Source organism: Poecilia reticulata, chromosome 15, assembly GCF_904066995.2.
Source record: "Poecilia reticulata chromosome 15, P_reticulata-male-v2, whole genome shotgun sequence".
In the NCBI taxonomy this organism is placed as follows: Eukaryota; Metazoa; Chordata; class Actinopteri; order Cyprinodontiformes; family Poeciliidae; genus Poecilia; species Poecilia reticulata.
In genome coordinates, this window is record NC_088844.1 from 25,659,834 (window position 1) to 25,679,228 (window position 19,395).

The window sequence follows — 19,395 nt, forward strand, 5'->3', positions numbered from 1 at the left end:
TGTTTTAGGGCATCTTGTCACTTTAAGTCCAAATAAGATATTGCTTGCCACGCCCCCAACTCAACATTTACACTCATGAAAATGGCTGCAAACAGATGCCCAAGTATACAGCTGTACATCTTTGAAAAGCAGAGGTGGAGCCTCCTGTACAACTAAAATGAATGAAGCAAGTGGTTTCTGGATGGTAAGTCAACAATAAAACATACAGCCTTAAAATAAGCTGACCAAACATGCTGGAACTCAGCTTGGGTTGCTAGGTGACGAGCAGAACTCAGCTTGGGTTGCTAGGTAACGGGTTGGGCTTCAAAGTAAAAAAGAAACTTAATGTGAAAAAACAATAATAATATATTTTTTAAATTATATCATCAGACAGACTGAAATATGAACTTATGTGGATTTTTTTAGAGATGAAAATAAAAGAATTACATAATAAACAAAATATTTTTTTAATTATTTTTGTAACATTAAACTTTTGAAGCTTTACAAAAACTGTTTCTGTGTCTGGTTTAGTTTTTTTAAAACGTTTGTTCTTCATTCATTGAAGTTTCTCACAGTGGAAAGAAAATATACAGCAGCAGTAAAATATAGAAATTTTACTCAAATTTCTAGATTCTCTTCTAGAAATTTTACCAGTAGCGATACTTCATAATAAAATTACTCAAGTAAAAGTAAAAAGTGTAGTGAAAAAACACTTTTCCCAAAAAGTTACTCAAGTAAATGTGACCAGTTACAACCCATCTCTGCTGTTTGGTTTGAATTTCAGTAGGAAAGTAACAGCCGAGATCAACAGGTTTATATTAACAGCAACATCAGCAAAGAAGCAACTGGTCCTGAACCAGTCTCAGGAGGGCTGTGAGTCCATTTCTACGCTACAGGTTTAGAAATCTAAACAGACGGAAAGATTATTCACCAGTGGAAAATATCTGAGACACTTGTTAACGTTCCCAGGAGGGAATGGTGGGACTCAAATATACCCAGGTCAGAGCATGACTCAGCAGAAAGGGCTGGACAAAGTTTGGCCTCTTTGGATGGAAATCAAACATTTATTACTTACCATTTATCAAGATAAATGTCTTACCATGATAAGATTTAGATTCATTGTTCTCAAATCAAATCCAGTTAATCATGTATTAAAAACACAGAGAGCTGTCTGTATTGTTTAGTTTTACTGTTTTCTCCACCATCTGTTCACTGAGATCAATAAATAAATCACACTTCTTTATGTGACTGGAGTCCTAAAGAAGTATATTACAAGAGCATTATTTGTGTTATACGGGCAAAGCCATAAGTAAAAAAAAAAAAAAAAAGAGCTTTTTTATCGCACTAGTACCACAAAATAATGTGTTAAGTTTCATAACAGCAAACGTCTCATATAAATTGTGAAGCACGGTGGTGGAGGGTTAATGACTGGGGCTGCTTTTGAACATGATCGGCTGGAAACAACTAAAAACTTGGTCTGCTTTCCACAACATTTAGCCGACTTTCTCAGAAAGATTTCAGGAGGAAAATTTTGTCAAAATAGTTGTCATTCTGTGGCAGAAAAACACAAAAAATGTAATAAAATGCCAGTGTTACAGCACTTCTCTCATTTATTTTGGTTAGTCATTGGTTAATTAACTGTCACTATAAAACAGAAATCGCAGGACAACGTTATGATTTAATAGGACACATTGCCACAAAAAGCTCAAGTCTAATCAAGTCCTCTGCTTTCCTAATGGGGTCCAGTTCGGGCCAAAATATCTTTGGCCCAGTAGCTTTTTATGCTGGCCTCCAAATTACATCAAAAAGCTTCACAAACCAACAAATCACCACTTTTTTCTGATTTTACAGTTCATTTTTCTCAAAATTGGTCATAAACACTGGATTAGATACAGTGAGTAAAAAAAGTCACATTTAACATCATACATTAGCGCATTTGTATGATATTTGTATGATATACATCATACAAATATCTTACAGGTATTACTAAATTAGCACCACAAAATCTGATTTTGATTGCAAGAAAAGCACAAAAACAATCAATACGTCCTGGAAGAAGCGATGAGTGTAAAAAGATAAAACCAACCAGAGACAGGAAACGCAGAATATAAGTGGTTTAAAGTTATTTTACATGTTATTCAGTTTATTTCCCCTTTGCTATGGCAAACTGCAGCCGCTGGAATGTTTAAACCTTCAATAAATGACAAAAACTGGACTAACTGCCTCGTTTGTTTGTAGGATGTGGCGATATTCATAACAATCAACAAATACAATGAAGTATGAGCAAGAGAAATTTGTTTAGTCCTTTGTTGCATCTGGACAGAATCCAAACTGTTTATATATATATATATATATCAAGGGAGAATACATATTTTACATATCAAAACATCAGAAATTTTCACAGCTTTAATTTAAACCATATTTTATAGAAATCGGTTAAGAAATCAGGGCGCTACTGCCATTTTTGTGACGGATTCCTGGTCACCCCGCATCCGGTCAGTACTGTTTGTGTACGTGACTCGGTGACTCACAGTAATGGCGCCTCCAGGAGCGTCGCTGGCTTTGGCGGCTGACAGACGACGTCCGAACCAGTTCAGTATATCAGTGGAGAAATCCTTCAACCGCTAAACTCTGACACGATGCCATTTTGGTTTGTTTGTGAAGAAGGAAGTTGTGTTCGGTGTCTTCTTCAGAGGTTTTGTGCCGATTCCTTTAGTAATTCTTGTTGCAGCGCCTCCACAGGCGAGGAGGGGAACAGGTTTTACAATTACTTTGGATCATTTGATAGTGCAGTGTGGAAGCAAACCACAGGAGCTGAGAATGTGACAAATGTAGCGATTTTGGTCCCCAATTAAACCGAGTCTACCAGACTATCAGGCGTGAAAGCAGCCTGAAGCATGGTAGTGGAGGGGTGATGATCTGGGCTTGTCTAGTGGTGACAGAATCTGGGTTGATGACCCAGATCTACAGCAGACATACAGTCATAAATTCAAAGCTCAGCTTCAAAAGGTTGTGGTGGGATGTTAGAGCTTTGCATGAATAAACCAAGCAGCGGTCTTCTCACAATACTGATGAAGTGGAACAGAAAACCGAAAGTTATAGGCATATTACTATCATTTACATACAGGAAGTTTTGCAGATGTGCAGAATACAGGAGGGCAAATAGACGATTCTTCTACATGCCATCCAAAACCATCAAAGGTATCTAAAACCTGTCCTGGAGATCCACTTCCGTTCATCTCTGAATCAAATATCTGAACGTCATTCAGCTCAGCAGAGGCTCAGTAACGAGTCACTGGTCTGATTCAGGTGTGTTGGACAAAGGACACATCTAAAAGTTTCAATATAGTAGATCTTGAAGTCTAGACTTTTGCTTTTCTGACTTAACTAAAACTGAAAAACCCATTTATTTCAGGAACTTTACCACAAACTGAGACATTATATAACATTATTTAGCCTAACTACACACAGATGGATGTTTGAACACCTTTACTTCTGTTAATTATGATGATTTTCCACTTACAGGTGATGAAAACGTGACATTTAAAATTAGAATATTACATCAGACCAATACAAAACTGTTTTTAAAAGTATGTTCAAAACTTGTTATTTTCAAAAAGTTCTTTTAATCTGACAAAAGAGACTCATTAGGGCAGATATTCTTATTTATCAAATATGACTGTTAGCAGGGCCGGATAAAGAAGGATAAAGGCCCCCTGGGCTGGAACCACTTTGGTGCCCTATCCAAAAAAACAAACAAATAAATAAAAAACAAGGATTTTACTCATGTAAATTACAGTACACATCAGCTCCAACCTGGTCCCAAAAAGATGTACTATAACTTCTTAAAACATGAGGATTGTTTACATCAAATATTAAAACAACACGATATGAGTTTTATGTAAGATTGTAAGACATGCATTGATTACAAAAACACCGTAAATATTTGACGTTTTGATTCAGGAATGCCTGTTTATCCATGAAGACTGGAAGGCTACTTTAGACGGGGGTGTCAAACTCAAGGCCCGCGGGCCAAATTCAGCCCGCCATAGCATTTTAGAGGGACCTCTAGACTCTGAAGAGACATAAATAAAGCCTTCAAGTTGTTTGTAAATATTTTATCAATCAAATCAAAGCAGTTTCCATCTGTATTCTACCAAATTACATCAATGTGAATAAAAGTGAAATGTTAACTTTGCGAAGGACTTATCAAATAAATATATTTATTCATATGTTAACAGTTTTAATGGGTAGTTTTATCAGCACATTAAGATTTAACTGATCTCAAAAGCTAAAGATCAGATTGTTTTTATATCCTGACAAATAACAGGTTTGGCATTTATTGTGATAATTTTACTTTGTAAATAATTTTGATTTATTGTTGCGATAAATTTCAACTAATGATGTTTAAAACCCCACAAAACTGTCGTTGCTGTCAGGATTGTTTGTTCAATGAAAGCATCAATAAATACCAATAAATGTAAAAATACAGTTAGCGACACAAATCAAGAAGCACATTACAAAGGGGAACTTTTTTCCAAGTGTAGCATTTGTGTTTGTGGGACTATAATTGCTGTGACACACAGACATAACTTTTGTTATCACAATAATACTGCAAAATATCACAATAAAAGATTAAGTGTTTTAAATAGGGTGTTGTTTTTAGTTGAGGGTCTAAATACACACAAAAAAATCACAAGCCAACTTTTCCAAAATGATTTTTATTGGGAGAACTACAAAAAACAAAACAAAAAAACAAAACAAATGTACAGTACAAAGTTAACAGTCTCACACTCAATTTGTAGTGAACTGACTCCCCAAAAAGAAACATCACAACTCTCGTTGTCTTTTTGTCCGTTTTTGTTACATTCAAAAAGCTTTACTTCTAATAAAGTAGTCAAAAGTACATAGTGCGCATCCCCCTGTACCTACTATGTACAAACCAAAATGTGTTCGTCCACTTCCCTCTGCAGCAAAACTCTCAAGACTAGATTTTCAATATATATTTTCATAAAAAGAAAAGAGGAATCGGGACTCGGAGAAAAGTTACTGTTGCTTCTGTCAGAGAGGCTGAGTGGTGACAACCTGAAAAGTTGCAGAATCCAACACTACATTCAGCTCAACGTGTATATAAAAAATATGCCATGTAGGAAAAATACTTTATTTGGTTATTTTTAAGGCATGTAGAAAGATGGTGAACCCCATAGGCACTACACAATAATAATACTGGGGCAAAAAGGGATTGCTACATTCTTTAGCACGCGGCTGGAATCACAGTGTGACCTCGTGCAAAAACTGGAGAGAAAAATAAAAAACAAATACTTTTTGGTTAATTTATTGACTTGGGTTCTTTGTCACTGACGTCTAAACTAGATCAACAAAAAGAAGAAGAAGAAGAAAAATGTTTGGACGGTCTGTACAACCTCTGTTTATACATTCTACAGAACATCTAAAGTATGGGGGAGAAAAATAAAAATAAAAGACCTTCGACAGCACTGACAGCCTCAGGAGCAAAAACAGCAATCACACAAACTTTGTTTTAATAAACGTAAACAAGGAAACAAAATTAATGAAATAAATATCACATACGTTCTCTTAAATTAAGATTTTTTTTTTTACTCAATAAAAATAACCAAGTGAAGTTACAAAACGAAAAAAAAAGGAGAAAAACAATATATATATTACTGTGAAAAGAACATACACTCCACTTTATGCAGATTAATAATGGCGATCATAATTTAAACATAAAAGAATATAGATCTATTGCTTCATCATACTTGATAAATACAGTATGGACACAAATTACCAATGTAGCCTATACTTTTTTCACAAGATAATAAATAAGTTAAATAGTCCATAGCAAGTTATGCACCGCTATGCAAATCACTCAAAAAAAAAAAAAAGCTAAAAAAATATAGATATATATTCAACCATCAGCAGTGATTTCCCCAAACAAGCCCAACTCAAGAGTGCTTTTTAACCAAGCAACAAATTACTGCTGACTAACCAAACCAACCACTGGGTGGCGCTAGAAGAAGGCAGATCTGGAATGGAAGTTGAAGCAAAAAATAAAAAATAAAGAGAAGAAAAGTGTTACTTTAAGTTAAGGCATATTCTTGGCAGGATGGGAGGAAATCTGAAACCGCTTAAAGTCTTTTTTTTTTTCTTGTCAAGTCATGTTACACTCATCTAATCCCAGGAAAAGTGTGGCTTGCCTGATAGAGCGATAAGAGAGAGAGGAGAGAGGGAGGGCTGCCAGGAGCCCCATGGGCAAGGCACTGATGGAATGCCTTCTGTTTGCTATCTAAGTTTTAATACAGCTATAATACAAACAAGAACAAAACACTATTACACTAATGCCTGGTCAAGGATACTTGAAACTGAAGCTTAACTGATCCTCGTGGGACTAGAAATGCACCGATCAGACGCAACGCAGATCAGAACCAGACGATTTTTCCTTGTGATCAGAAAGGCGAAATACTGGGGGGAAAAAAAAAATAAAATCTATTTTTAAATTTTTTTTTACCCCCTAATAACACCCAACGCTTTCATTCCATACAGGAAATGCATCAACAAGCGTGTCATTAGAAAGGTTTGGGATACATCCTTCGAAAACTTCTATTATCAAGGAACCCGCAGAAAGTTTTTACTTCTCAGTAGGGAGAAAAACAAAAACAGTATCGGTAGATCAGACCACAAGGGAAAACAAAACAAAAAAATCGGTATCTGTATTGGTCTAATCGGTGCATTTCTAGTGGAAACTGGTCTCTTGTCCCCCCTCCAGGGAGGTTTGGGCAGGGTTTGCACTCCTGCAGCTGGTGTGAAAAAAAAATTTAATCAGAAAAAGTCTTGCTCAAAGGCACGTCAAAGGAGGTGACTAGGAGCCAAACTTTTGATATCCTCTGCTTAAAGGAAAGTCTCAGTCTCCAGCACCTCCCGACTCCTCAAACCAAACATAATCCCAAAAAAAAAATAAAAAATTAACTTAGTCATCTGAAATCGACAGCCTGCTGAAGATTGGCAAACGCCTTCCAGCGTCAAGAATCGGGGACTCGGAGCCGCTGAGGCTCCCGGAAGAGCTGAGGGACCCGCTCGCGTAGCTCTCCCGGTCTGAGAGCGAGTCCGGCGGGCTGGGCGGGGGCTCGAACACCGGCGACTCGCTGAGGCGGCGCAGCGCCTGGAGGCTCACGCTGCTCGGCGCGTTCCCGTAGAAGCTGCCGCCAACGCCGCCGGAGTGGTTGTTGGCGTAGCCGGCCGGGGAGTGCACGGCCAGCGGGGCCAGCAAGGCTTTCAGGTCCTGCCCGGGGAAGGAGAAGGCGCTGTTGATGCACGGCATGGAGCCGGGCGACAGCACGTCGTCGTAGAAGCTGGAGGCGGAGGTGCAAGACGACGCGGAGGTCGGGGGCGGCGGGGTCCGGGATGTGGGGCTGTCGAGCAGCGGTGATTCGAGTCCGTGGTGGGTGGAGAAGCCGGAGAAGCTGAGGCTGTGGTGGAGCTTTGGTCGGAGCTGCTGCGGCTGCTGCTGCGGGCTGTAGCCGCGGTGCTCCGCCGCCTGCACGTTGGCGTTGGCCGGCGGGGCGGGCCGCCGCTCGTCCGCGTTGTGGATGAAGTGACACCGGGGACCGTAGGGGCAGAAGCCGATGGTGTGGAAGGTGCGACACGGCTCCGTTTTGTACTTCGGGTGGCGCGTCAGGCTCCGCAGCTCGTGGTAGCCGTGGGCGAACTGACACTTCTCCCCGTATTTGCACGACCCGTTCTCCTCGAAGGGCCGGCACAGCTCGGTTTTGTATCGGGTGGAGTTGATCTGCGAGGCGGGCTTCTGCTGCAGCACGCCCCGGTCTCCGGTCTCGCTGTAGGCGCGGTCGCGGAACTTGTTCTCCTTGTTCATGAGGGCCGTGGCTCCGCCGCCGCCAACCGGGGAGTTCTCCTTCATGCAGCTGCTGTACGAGCCCAGAGAGTACTTGTTGCCGTTGCTCATTGCCTCCAAGTTGCTGGTGGAGTTTCTCCGGAAAAATCCCGGCGTGAAGGAGCCGGCGACCGGAGCGCCCACCGCCTTCTTATCCAGCATGCTGTTGATGTGGAGGGCGTTCATGTTCATGCTTTTCTCCTGCTGGGGACAAGAAATTATAAGTATTTCTGCGCAACCGGTGCAACAAGTTGCATAAAAACGCGTTTAGTTGTTTTTACCTTGTAAAGCATGTCCATGTCGTAGAAAGTGGACAGGACCGTCGCTGACATGTCTCTTCCCCAAATCTGCTGCCGCACTCCGTCTTTCATGGAGGACCGAGCGGGATCCTTCACTGCGACGAGGTGTTGTTTGTGCCACGACTGGAGCTTAGTTGGAAAGTTTTGGTTGTGGAAAAGTTTTTAAAAGTTGCCCAAAACGCTTTATTTTATTATTATTGTTCTAATTTGATTTGAAGTCCGGAGGAAATAATAAAAAATAGAAGAGGTTAGTATTGTGGAGCTGTGAAGTTGTGGCTGTTGTCTCCTCCTCTCTAGAACCAGAGTGCTTCGTTGTGGAGCAAACAGCGTATAAATGCAACGCTGTGGCCGGGGAGGGGCGGGCCGAGTTCGGGCAAACTTCTTCCCTTCTCCGGTTGGCTGGCTGCTCGGTCACCGCCTTGAAATCCAACCCTGGCCCACACTCCCTCCTTCCACTCCACACACCCCTGAAAACCTCTGGAAGTGGGTTAGAAACTCTTGCTGAGACAGAATTTGGTTAGTCAAAGGCGACACCAAGGGGGGCTCAAAGGGGGCTGGGGCTCCGATTTTCAATTTGTGCTTTAATCAGAGTTACTCAATTACATTTACTTGAGTAACACTTTTTTAATGTGCTTTTATGAGTATTTTTACTATATTGTACTTTTTTTTTACTCTTACTTGAGTAAAATTTCAGTATTTTCTGCCCACTGAGTGAAAAACAAACACGTTATAACCAAAAATTCACCAGACACAGGCACACACCTGCAGTTTTTATTGAAAGAAAGTGATTTGTAAAATTTTTTCTTTTGTTATTTGTATGCTACTTATATAAATGATTGCCATTTTGGTTGTCAAAATACCAAACTTTCAATTTAACTTTATATTTTTGTCCATCTGATTAAATTATTGATAATTTAATCTGTTACTGAGTACTTGAGTAGACTTTTTACCAAATACTTTTTTGCTCTTACTTGGACAGGTAATTTTTACTTTTATTTTAGTAAAATATGTTGAAGTAGTGCTATAGTACAATTTTTGGGTACTATATTCACTTCTGATGATTTACTAGAGGAAAGGACAAGTCTGTTAGTAACATTTGTTTATTTTAAAGCTACTACCCAGAATAATTTTTAAACTGTAGACATAGTTTGCCACCTACAAAATACAAAAGCATAGTCTGATTTTTTATTTTTTTCAATTTTACTGTAATTCCTGACTTAATCAAGACATAATCTACTCTTTCCAAAAAATAAGCTTCACAGCTCTGGTGACATCACAAAAGGTATGGAGTACCAGCTTTCCATGTCATCTTGAAAAGTTTGGAATTTGACTCCAGGGAGAAAAATATTTTTTTAAAGTGATTTAGTTTTTCTTTAGATTGATACATGTCTTACTTTGAGTTTCAAAATCTACAGTAAATAGTGAAAAATAAAGTGTGAGTCAGGAAAAGAAAAGTCAGCCATTTTGAGTAGAATAGTAGCCCGTTTTACTCATGTGCCTCTTGTGATGTCATCAAGCCAAATGCACACAAATCAGAGTTAGCATTTTGTTTCCTCAGTGCCCTTTAAATAAAAAGGGTTTATTTTCTAAAGTCTTGTAGTTAGAATCCACTCTGTGTTACCAAGCAATGTTTTCACATCGCTTAGTGAAAACAAATATGTAACTGGGGAGCAACTTTAATAAACTCAGTTATATTTTACGCTTTAAGCTGAAGGTGTGAACTACTTTGTGTTGCTGTTTGTTAACAGTTACATTCTTTGATTAGCTTTAGCTAAAAAAAAACTTATTGCAGTGTCACTTTGTGGCTTTTCAGACTGTCTTTACAGTGAACTTTAACTACTGGTTGTTTCTACAGGACTCCTGTGTCTTGCTAAGTTTTCTAGATGCGTCGCTGCAGAGAGTTTTCTCTCTCTGCAAAGTGTTCCTGCATCTTTTTCCATGAGCTCCTGGTGTGAAGACGGTTGCATTTTAAATGACAGAGAGCAGAAAAGTCCTGGGGATTTGAACCTTCCCCCTGTTTTAGCCTCTGGCTGGAGCTGACACATGTTTCTGTGATGGAAGGAAACTGTGCCTCCCCCCTGCCCTCCCTTCCCTCTCCCTCCCTGTGGACGGGTGAGACCACAAGTATGAGCCAGGAAGAGTCCAGACAAGAAGAGTGCGGGACAGTTTTTAGAGCCCACTGATTGCATAATCAGCTTCCCTGCTGCAGGAAAACCGTGTCAGAGCGAAACTTTGGGTTCATTTTGACTTGAAATAAAGTAAAACATGCAGGATTTGCTGTAGTGTGACCTTTTTCTTCTTCTTTTTAACTCCTCTGTTGTGTATTTTCCTGCTCGGTCTCAGAGCCCAGACTGCAGGAATGTGGTTTTCATGGGGACAGCAGAGCAACACTGCCCCCCAGAGGTAATAGGTGGAACTGACAAATAGGGAGCTGCAGGCATTTTGCTCTGCAGACTGAAACGTCTCTGTGTTGTTTACAAACAGGCCAAGTTCAGTCAGATTGGATGGAGAGCGTCTGTGAAAGTTATATTTCATAACTCCTGATGCAAATATTCACATTTATTTAGGTCTGGCCTTTGACTATGCCTTTCTAGGCGTCATAGTCCAGTCCTTGACGTGTGTTCTGCTGTTTAGCTTTTTTTGTTGAATAAATACTTTCAGGAGTATTTTTTCACGCATTTCCTTTCACTTTTACTTGAGTAATTTCCTCATGAAGTATCACTGCTCTTACTCCAGTAAAATGTCTTAATAATGAAGCTTGTTTTAATCTAAACTTCACCAGATTCAGACACACCTGCAGATTTGGTTAAAGTTTCATAAGTTTTGTATTGAAAGAAACGGATTTGGAAAAATGTTTCTTTTTCTCCACTTTTGCTATTCATATAAATTATTTCCATTTTCACTTTTAAAATACTAAAAGTTCTGGATAACTTTATCTGTGTGATGATGTAATTTTTAAGTATTAAATAATAAATGTTTTGATCAGATACTTAGCACTTGAGTAATTTTTTGGACTGTTACTTTCTACTTTTACTAGCATAAAAATATGTTGAAATAATATTTTTTAAAGCTACTCCTGATAATTTTAAAAATGAGCTAAACTCACTTTAGAAACAGGTGTCCACCCATAAAGCCATATCAGTTTTTCAATATTATCGTAATTCACATTTTAATAGACATAATCTACCGTTCTGAAAGAAAAGCTTTCATGCCTTTGATGACATCACAAAAGGTATGAAACACTTGGGTTTATATTTTATCTGAAAACATTTGAAATTTAATTTCCAGAATATATTTATCAGAAGCACCAGAGAAAGAAAAAGTATTAAGAACTGTAATTTACCTTTTCTCTAGATCAGTATATCTATTATTTCCAGTTTCAAAATCTATAATAAATAAATAGTAAAAAAAAGAAACATTTCTGGAAAATTTCCAGAAAAGTTTGGTATTTCAACTAAGAAAATGTAAGAAGTCTGGAGTTCATTTCCTTTCAGTAAATTTCTCCTTTCTTTCACCGTGTTTGTATTTGTATGTTTGTTTGTTTTTAGCAAATTTCCACTGAAAAACACTTTTGAGCTAAATACTTAGGAATCCATGATTTCACAAATTATCGCCAATGATTAACCAATTGGAAATGTTTTTAATAAAGAAGGCTATGGAAGACCAATACGGCCAAAATTTAAACTCAAAGTGGAATCAATATCTACCAAAAGTAGCCTGTTTTACTCATATGCCTCTTGTGATGTCATCAAGCCAAATGCACACAAATCAGAGTTAGCATTTTGTTTCCTCAGTGCCCTTTAAATAAAAAGGGTTTATTTTCTAAAGTCTTGTAGTTAGAATCCACTCTGTGTTACCAAGCAATGTTTTCACATCGCTTAGTGAAAACAAATATGTAACTGGGGAGCAACTTTAATAAACTCAGTTATATTTTACACTTTAAGCTGAAGGTGTGAACTGCTGTGTGTTGCTGTTTGTTAACAGTTACATTCTTTGATTAGCTTTAGCTAAAAAAAACTTGCAGTGTCACTTTGTGGCTTTTCAGACTGTCTTTACAGTGAACTTTAACTACTGGTTGTTTCTACAGGACTCCTGTGTCTTGCTAAGTTTTCTAGATGCGTCGCTGCAGAGAGTTTTCTCTCTCTGCAAAGTTTTCCTGCATCTTTTTCCATGAGCTCCTGGTGTGAAGACGGTTGCATTTTAAATGACAGAGAGCAGAAAAGTCCTGGGGATTTGAACCTTCCCCCTGTTTTAGCCTCTGGCTGGAGCTGACACATGTTTCTGTGATGGAAGGAAACTGTGCCTCCCCCCTGCCCTCCCTTCCCTCTCCCTCCCTGTGGACGGTGAGCCAGGAAGAGTCCAGACAAGAAGAGTGCGGGACAGTTTTTAGAGCCCACTGATTGCATAATCAGCTTCCCTGCTGCAGGAAAACCGTGTCAGAGCGAAACTTTGGGTTCATTTTGACTTGAAATAAAGTAAAACATGCAGGATTTGCTGTAGTGTGACCTTTTTCTTCTTCTTTTTAACTCCTCTGTTGTGTATTTTCCTGCTCTGTCTCAGAGCCCAGACTGCAGGAATGTGGTTTTCATGCGGGCAGCAGAGCAACACTGCCCCCCAGAGGTAATAGGTGGAACCGACAAACAGGGAGCTGCAGGCATTTTGCTCTGCAGACTGAAACGTCTCTGTGTTGTTTACAAACAGGCCAAGTTCAGTCAGATTGGATGGAGAGCGTCTGTGAAAGTTATATTTCAAGACCTGATGCAAATATTGAGCTTTATCAAAGTCTGGGCTTTGACTGAGCCATTCCAGGTGTTTTAGTCCAGTCCTGAAACCTCTTCAGCATGCAGCCTGGTTCCTTCCAAGTTCTGCTAATGATCTACTTTGATACAAGCGTGATGAATCTGAGACGCATCTAAAAATGGCAGGACACTGACTCTCAAGGACAGGAGGCATCTTTAAAGCAGCTCCTGCTGATGTCGTCTGGATCCAAACTTCCGTCTTTCCTGCCACCATGTTGTGCAAAACTGTTAGTTCTGTGTCACAAACACTGGGCAAGAAAACAAATCTCACTTTGGTCTCACCTGACCAGAGCGCCTTCATTCTCAAGCTCGCCATCTTGTGACAAAATGCAAACAGAACTTCTCAGAAACTCTCGCTACACGTTTTTAACAAAACTTATGAAATAAAATATTAACTTTTTGTTGCATGTAACATTTTCCCTTTAAGAATATATAAACTAGCAACGGGAGATTTGTGCCATAAGTGGCCCCCAGACCGCAAAAAAACTCGTTCGGAGTGCTGAAAATGGCACGTGCGCCGCAGTTTGGACACCAATGGTCTAAATTATTTAACGAACTTCTGTTAAAATAGTGAATGTTGGTGGTTGGAGGGTATTAAAAGTATTTAGTGCAATAATTTTCATGAAAATGTCTAACTGTTCTCATTCTGCTTTTGGAGTTTAATCAATTAAAAAAAATAAAAACCACAGAAGAAAAACTGCAGAGTTGGCAGCAGAGGATGGGGCTTTAAATGGCAGATATTTTAGTCAGGAGGCCATAAAAATAACCCAGTGCCAAACATTTGACCAGAAATTGCTGGTTTTTGCAACACATATATTGTCATAATTCAAGGAGTGGTTGTAAAATATGTCTCTTTACGACGGGACTGAAAATACGCACAAGTACTGAACAGTTTGGTTAAAAAAACAGCAACCAGGGGGAAAACAAGTGACATAAGAGGCTGGAATCTACTACTACCAACCCTAAAATTAGTGTGAGGGTTGCCCCGGGGCGAAAAGCTGTGGACAATAGTTTAATGTGGAGGACAGAAATCCCTCGAACATGTCCTCTGCAGAAACCGCGCGGAACATCGCAAGGATCGGTTTTATTGAGCGGGAACGTCAGGCCGCCAAAACATGACATCAGTTTTACTGTAGCAGGAAACGAGAGAGACAGACAGGAGAGAGAGAGACAGGAGATAGAGAGAGGAGAGAGAGAGACAGGAGAGAGAGAGGAGAGAGAGAGAGAGAAAGAGAGAGAGAGACAGACAGGAGAGAGAGAGGAGAGAGAGAGAGAGAGAGAGAGGAGAGACAGACAGGAGAGAGACAGGAGAGAGAGAGGAGAGAGACAGGAGAGAGAGAAGAGAAAGACAGGAGAGAGAGACAGAAGAAAGAGAGAGGAGAGACAGAAGAAAGAGAGAGGAGAGACAGACAGGAGAGAGACAGGAGAGAGAGACAGGAGAAAGAGAGAGGAGAGAGACAGAAGAGAGAGAGGAGAGAGACAGGAGAGAGAGACAGAAGAAAGAGAGAGGAGAGACAGACAGGAGAGAGACAGGAGAGAGAGACAGGAGAGAGACAGGAGAGAGAGACAGAAGAAAGAGAGAGGAGAGACAGACAGGAGAGAGACAAAAGAGAGATACAGGAGAGAGAGAGAGACAGGAGACAGTAGAGACAGAGAGAGACAGGAGAGAGACAGACAGTAGAGAGAGAGGAGAGAGACAGTAGACAGTAGAGAGAGACAGGAGAGAGAGAGAGACAGGAGAGAGAGAGAGACAGGAGAGACAGACAGGAGAGAGAGACAGTAGAGAGACAGACAGGTGTCCATTGTTCCTGCCTCTTAATGACCTCAGCAGTGAAACCAGACGAAGACGCTGCTGTAAATTCAGCCTCTCCTCGTAGAAACACGCTGCAGGAGCCCGAATGCTGGTGATGTGTCGCCCGTCCGCTTCAGGGCCGGCCGAAGTCTTTTTGGGGCCCTGAGCGCTTTTTCACTTGAGGCCCCCGAATCCCAACACCAGATGCTTCATCATTCCTGTGCTGCTCTGCCAGTATGTATGTATAATACCGGTTAGATTTAGCATAATTTGGAATTAGCCTACATCAACTGCTGTTACCATGGTTACTGATTTCAACCATACAGGAGCAGCAAACAAAAACATAATTTGAATTTTGAGTGGTGTTTTAATGTGACATATTTTTAACGAGTTGAAAATAACATCAGCAGAAAAACACTGAATTTACAGTAAACAAGCTACGAAGTTTAATATCTTATATTTTAGAGAGTTTAGTTTGGGGATCAGAGTGTAAGTGGTTTTACTGGATTTTATTTAGAGGTATCAGATTAACGGGGGGCTGGAATCAAATGCATGGTAAACTTTTCTTTTATTTAGAAGCAAACCGTTATAAACTGTTTATTGTTGATTTATCACCTAATATAAAAACTGAAAAGACTTGATAGAGAAAATCCAGGAACAAATTAATAAAAAATCAGATTTTAATAACAAATAAAACACCGTGATATGTGGAATAAAACATAAATCCAGGTTACAAATAGTCTAAATTCTTACAGTTCTGAACCCGCTGCCTGGACCCCGTGCAGCAGATCCAGAACCAGCTCCGACCTGCGGCGCCGCAGCGTCAGCCGCGCGTGCGCCGCGGCGCAGCAGAACTGCGGCAGCGCCGGCAGGCAGTCCAGAGCCTGCTGGGAGGCGAGGAGTTTGGCCTGGGTCTGCGTCTGGAGCCGACCCACCTGGTCCAGATCCACAGCCTGGTTCTGACCCAAACGGGCCAGGAGGGAGCGGAGGTGACGGTGCAGCAGCTGCACCCACTGCAGCGGCTCGGCCCAAAGGTTCAGCTCGCCCTTCTCAAACAGGAAGTCCTCTTCATCCTGGTCACAGCAGAACGGACCAGAGTTAACCGGACCGGACTTCAGAACCGGATTACAGATTTAATTCACTGCCTGGTTTCAGGCGATTTATCGACGATGAGGATCAGAGCCAAAGAATAAAAACACCAGGATAAAGTCGTACGACAAAAACAAGTCATACTAAGAGAATAAAGTTATAATATTATTTAAAAAAGTAAAAATATATACAAATAAACTATAATGTTACCAGAATAAAGTCGTCAACAAAATATGGTCGTAATACAAGAAAAAAATCATAATAATTAGAGAATAAAGTTGCAGTAATCAGATAAGACAAAATATACTATAAGGCATAATAACATCCAAAATAGTCATAAAATAACCAGAATAAATTTGTAATAATACAAGAATAAAGTTCTAATAGTACCAGACAAATGTTGTAATACGAGAATAAAGTTGTACGACTAAAAAACCCCATATTAAAGAATAAAGTTAGACAAGAAAAGTCATAATATTAACCAGCGAAGAAAAAGAAAGTCAAAATACGAGATTAAAGTTTTAATATTACCAGAAAAACACTGCAGTATGAGAATAAAATGTCAAAAAAAGTCATAATAACCAGAAAAAGAAGTTGCATTAGCAGAGCTTAGCCGGGTTTAGATCTTTCTGAGGCCTCACAACCATCCCAGGTTTCTGCAACAGTTTGCTCTGAGTTTATTGCGTTGATTAAACTCAAACCTGGGATCTGGTCCAGCTTTTATAGAAATGGTCACACTGGTAATTATCTACACTTATTTTATTATAGTTAAGTAAATAACAGTTTAGAAACTTTTGGTTAAATTTAGATTTTAAGCTCTAAATTTGCTGCTCCTCTTTAAAAACCAGATAATCTTTATTATGTCCTGGTATGTAAAGCCTTAAAATGGAAACAGGGTGTACTTTCTTTTTATTATAATTGTACATTTAAACATCTTTGACCTTGACTTATATCTTTGTGAAAAGCCCAAATAGGTGGCGGTTTGCTGGAGAGCAGAAACCTTGGTGACTAACACCACGACTGTTTAGTCTGCTAATGTGAGCAGAACAAAACAAGAGCAACAAGCTGGAAAACTTTCATTTTCTCTTTTTTAAACAAATTAAACCAGCTTAATTTCACCGTATCTGATGGAACCAGATATTGTTTCCAAAGGCCTGGATAATAATTACGACACAGAAACGTGTTGTGATAACATAAGTATTTCATATCAGTCAATATCAATAATTATTTATTAGTTTTTTTTGTTTTAAATATCTAAAATTTCTACCAAACTGGTGCTGTGACATTTCCTGTTTTCTCTAGTTTTCACTTCATGTCATCTTTTTTTTTAGCAGTTATGAGGCAAAACATGAAACTGCTGCTGCGCAAGTTACTCAACAGGTTGTTGCTAGGCAACCATAGAATGAGAGGGTTGCTAGGCAACCACAGAATGAGTGAGTTAGCCGATTCCACCAGCTGGCTGCAAGAGGTCGAGCAGTTAAAGTTCAGTTAATATTCTATTTTTTGAATATTAAAAATGTTATCATATGTATTATCTATTGATATTGATCACATGTCTATCGCAATATATAATATTATTGATTTGTTGTCCAGACAAACTTTTTTTTTGGCAAAAAACCAGAAATATCACCATAAAACCAAAAGTCTCACCAGACAGGAAGCTTCCTCTGCCTCGTCTTCATCGCTGCCATCCTCTTCTCCCATCAGCCACTGGGTGAGAGCGAGGAGCCCGGCTCCCAGCTGCCCCCATAGGTCAAACATCCCACACAGGAGCCCCACACCCAGGTCCAAGGCTGCTGGCGGACACACGGACACGCCGGCAACATCTGAGGACAAAACAAACGGGTTTACAGCACATCAAGCGAAGCTGGAGACGCTGTGAAGTTAGAAAATGTTGGTTTTTACAAACTCAAAATCATTTACTGGATGTTTTTGCTTGAAAGAGGAAAGATCAACAAGCCCCAAGCCCTGGAGAATGGTTGAGTTCTGGTATATTTCCACCAGAACCAGCATTAACATCTGTTAGAACAGAAGTTCATACTTCAGATGGAACCAGTTTACTGCCTGGTTCAAATGGAAAGTTTTTAAGGTATTTTCCCAGCTGATAGTCTGGTAGACTCGGTTCAACTGGGAACCAAAATGGCAACATTTGTCATTTCAGCTGCAGTTCGCTTCACATGTGTCATTTGATCCACACCAGAGTTCACTTCAACCGAACCAAGTCCTAGGTTTTTAGGCGGGAAAGAGTTCGCTTTTTTCCATCCGCATCAGAGTTTGATTGCACGTTCACACATCTCCAAACAAACCAGACTTTCTTGGTAAATGAACTAGAGTTCGATTAAAACAAACTAGCCATGCTTGGGGGAAAGGACCACCGACGTTCAGATGTCAGACGGAAAAACTCCCAAAACATCGAGATCAAACCTGAGTTCAGAGTAAACCAACATGGCCGAGTAGAAAAGAAGCCATCCTGATAGTCAACGTTCATCACTTCACCTGTTAGCCGTCATAATTCCTACATTTGGCTACATCGTGTCGACCAAACAGCAGCTAGAAAATCTTAAGAAAAGCAACGATTTTCCAGATCTTTGCTTTCCATTTCCAATACCACCAGCAATCCCAGACGAACCTTTTCTCTGCGTATTATTCCACTTGTACTTTATTTAGAGTGTGGTTGTGCGGCTCATTCAGATGATTGAGTTAAATCCTCAGCAGGCCATCAAGTTCAGCACCAGCCTGTTAATGATCCATTCATATGAATCAGGCGTGTTTTAAGTGGAGAAACATGTAAAACACGCAGGGCGGCGGGTTCCGAGAACCAGGATATGGAAACCCAGTTCTAATGTTTGCTGGTTAATAAATAAACTGTAATTAGAGAACGTCTGGGGGACCTTGACAGAAAGCTGCAGGGAAACAAAGAGCAGCCGGCGTAATGAGTCCAATCTGAACCTAACGAGGCCAAACCCACTTCCACAGCTCTGCAAGGCAGCCATTGCACTCCGATGGACGGAGTAGAAGAAGACGAGGCATAAAACTGGGACTTGTTCTCACTGAGTCAAGCAGGGCTGACTCTGCGATCCAAACGTGGTGTTAATGTGGATGCGTGTTTTCTTTAGGGCTTGGACGGCCTTCCGAGAAACAGAACTATAACTCATATAACCAGCCATCATGAGGGGTGAGTGTGAGACGATTCAAAAATACTCTGCAGCGCCGTGCAGATCATCTCCAGGATCGAGGCTTCACTTACGACTTGATGAAGACGCTTTCCTACAGATTTCTACTGGTTTGTCACAAATGTTGCATGCATTTTCACCTGCTCCAGTTCTCTTTCTCAATGCATTGTGTCAAACAGTCCAAACTAATTGGAAAAACCTTTTTCAAAATCAAAATCATTCTTAGATAATGAGATGTTAGTCTGCTCAGGTCTGTTTTAGGCCGTCTTCTCACTTTAAATCCAAATAATCGGCTGCTGGCTACGCCACCAAACTCAACGTTTACACTAACTTGTGAAAATGGCTCCAAACAGACACA

At 40.1% G+C, this 19,395-nt stretch overlaps 2 protein-coding genes across 3 annotated transcripts in view; both read right to left on the reverse strand.

Moving 5' to 3' along the window:
* Positions 1 to 4,684: 4,684 nt before the first annotated feature.
* On the reverse strand, positions 4,685 to 8,951 carry zfp36l2 (ZFP36 like 2 zinc finger CCCH-type). Of its 2 annotated transcripts, none has more exons than XM_008430386.3 (2): positions 8,167 to 8,951; positions 4,685 to 8,086 (listed from the first exon to the last, which is right to left on the reverse strand). In XM_008430386.3, exons 1-2 carry the CDS (start codon positions 8,254 to 8,256, stop codon positions 6,965 to 6,967), a joined length of 1,212 nt encoding a protein of 403 aa, XP_008428608.1. In that variant the 5' UTR covers positions 8,257 to 8,951; the 3' UTR covers positions 4,685 to 6,964. The 2 variants fall into 2 exon arrangements, with proteins under 2 accessions (XP_008428608.1, XP_008428607.1); XM_008430385.3 differs by having other exon boundaries at positions 4,685 to 8,089.
* Positions 8,952 to 15,441: 6,490 nt separating this feature from the next.
* thada (THADA armadillo repeat containing) overlaps positions 15,442 to 19,395 on the reverse strand; it is a 118,978-nt gene continuing 115,024 nt past the window's right edge. Inside the window, exons 37-38 of the mRNA XM_008430387.2 lie at positions 17,515 to 17,690; positions 15,442 to 15,848 (exon numbers count right to left, since the gene is read on the reverse strand). Coding sequence (XP_008428609.1) covers positions 15,525 to 15,848; positions 17,515 to 17,690 — 500 coding nt within the window. The 3' untranslated portion in view covers positions 15,442 to 15,524. The remainder of the gene's footprint in view (positions 15,849 to 17,514; positions 17,691 to 19,395) is intronic.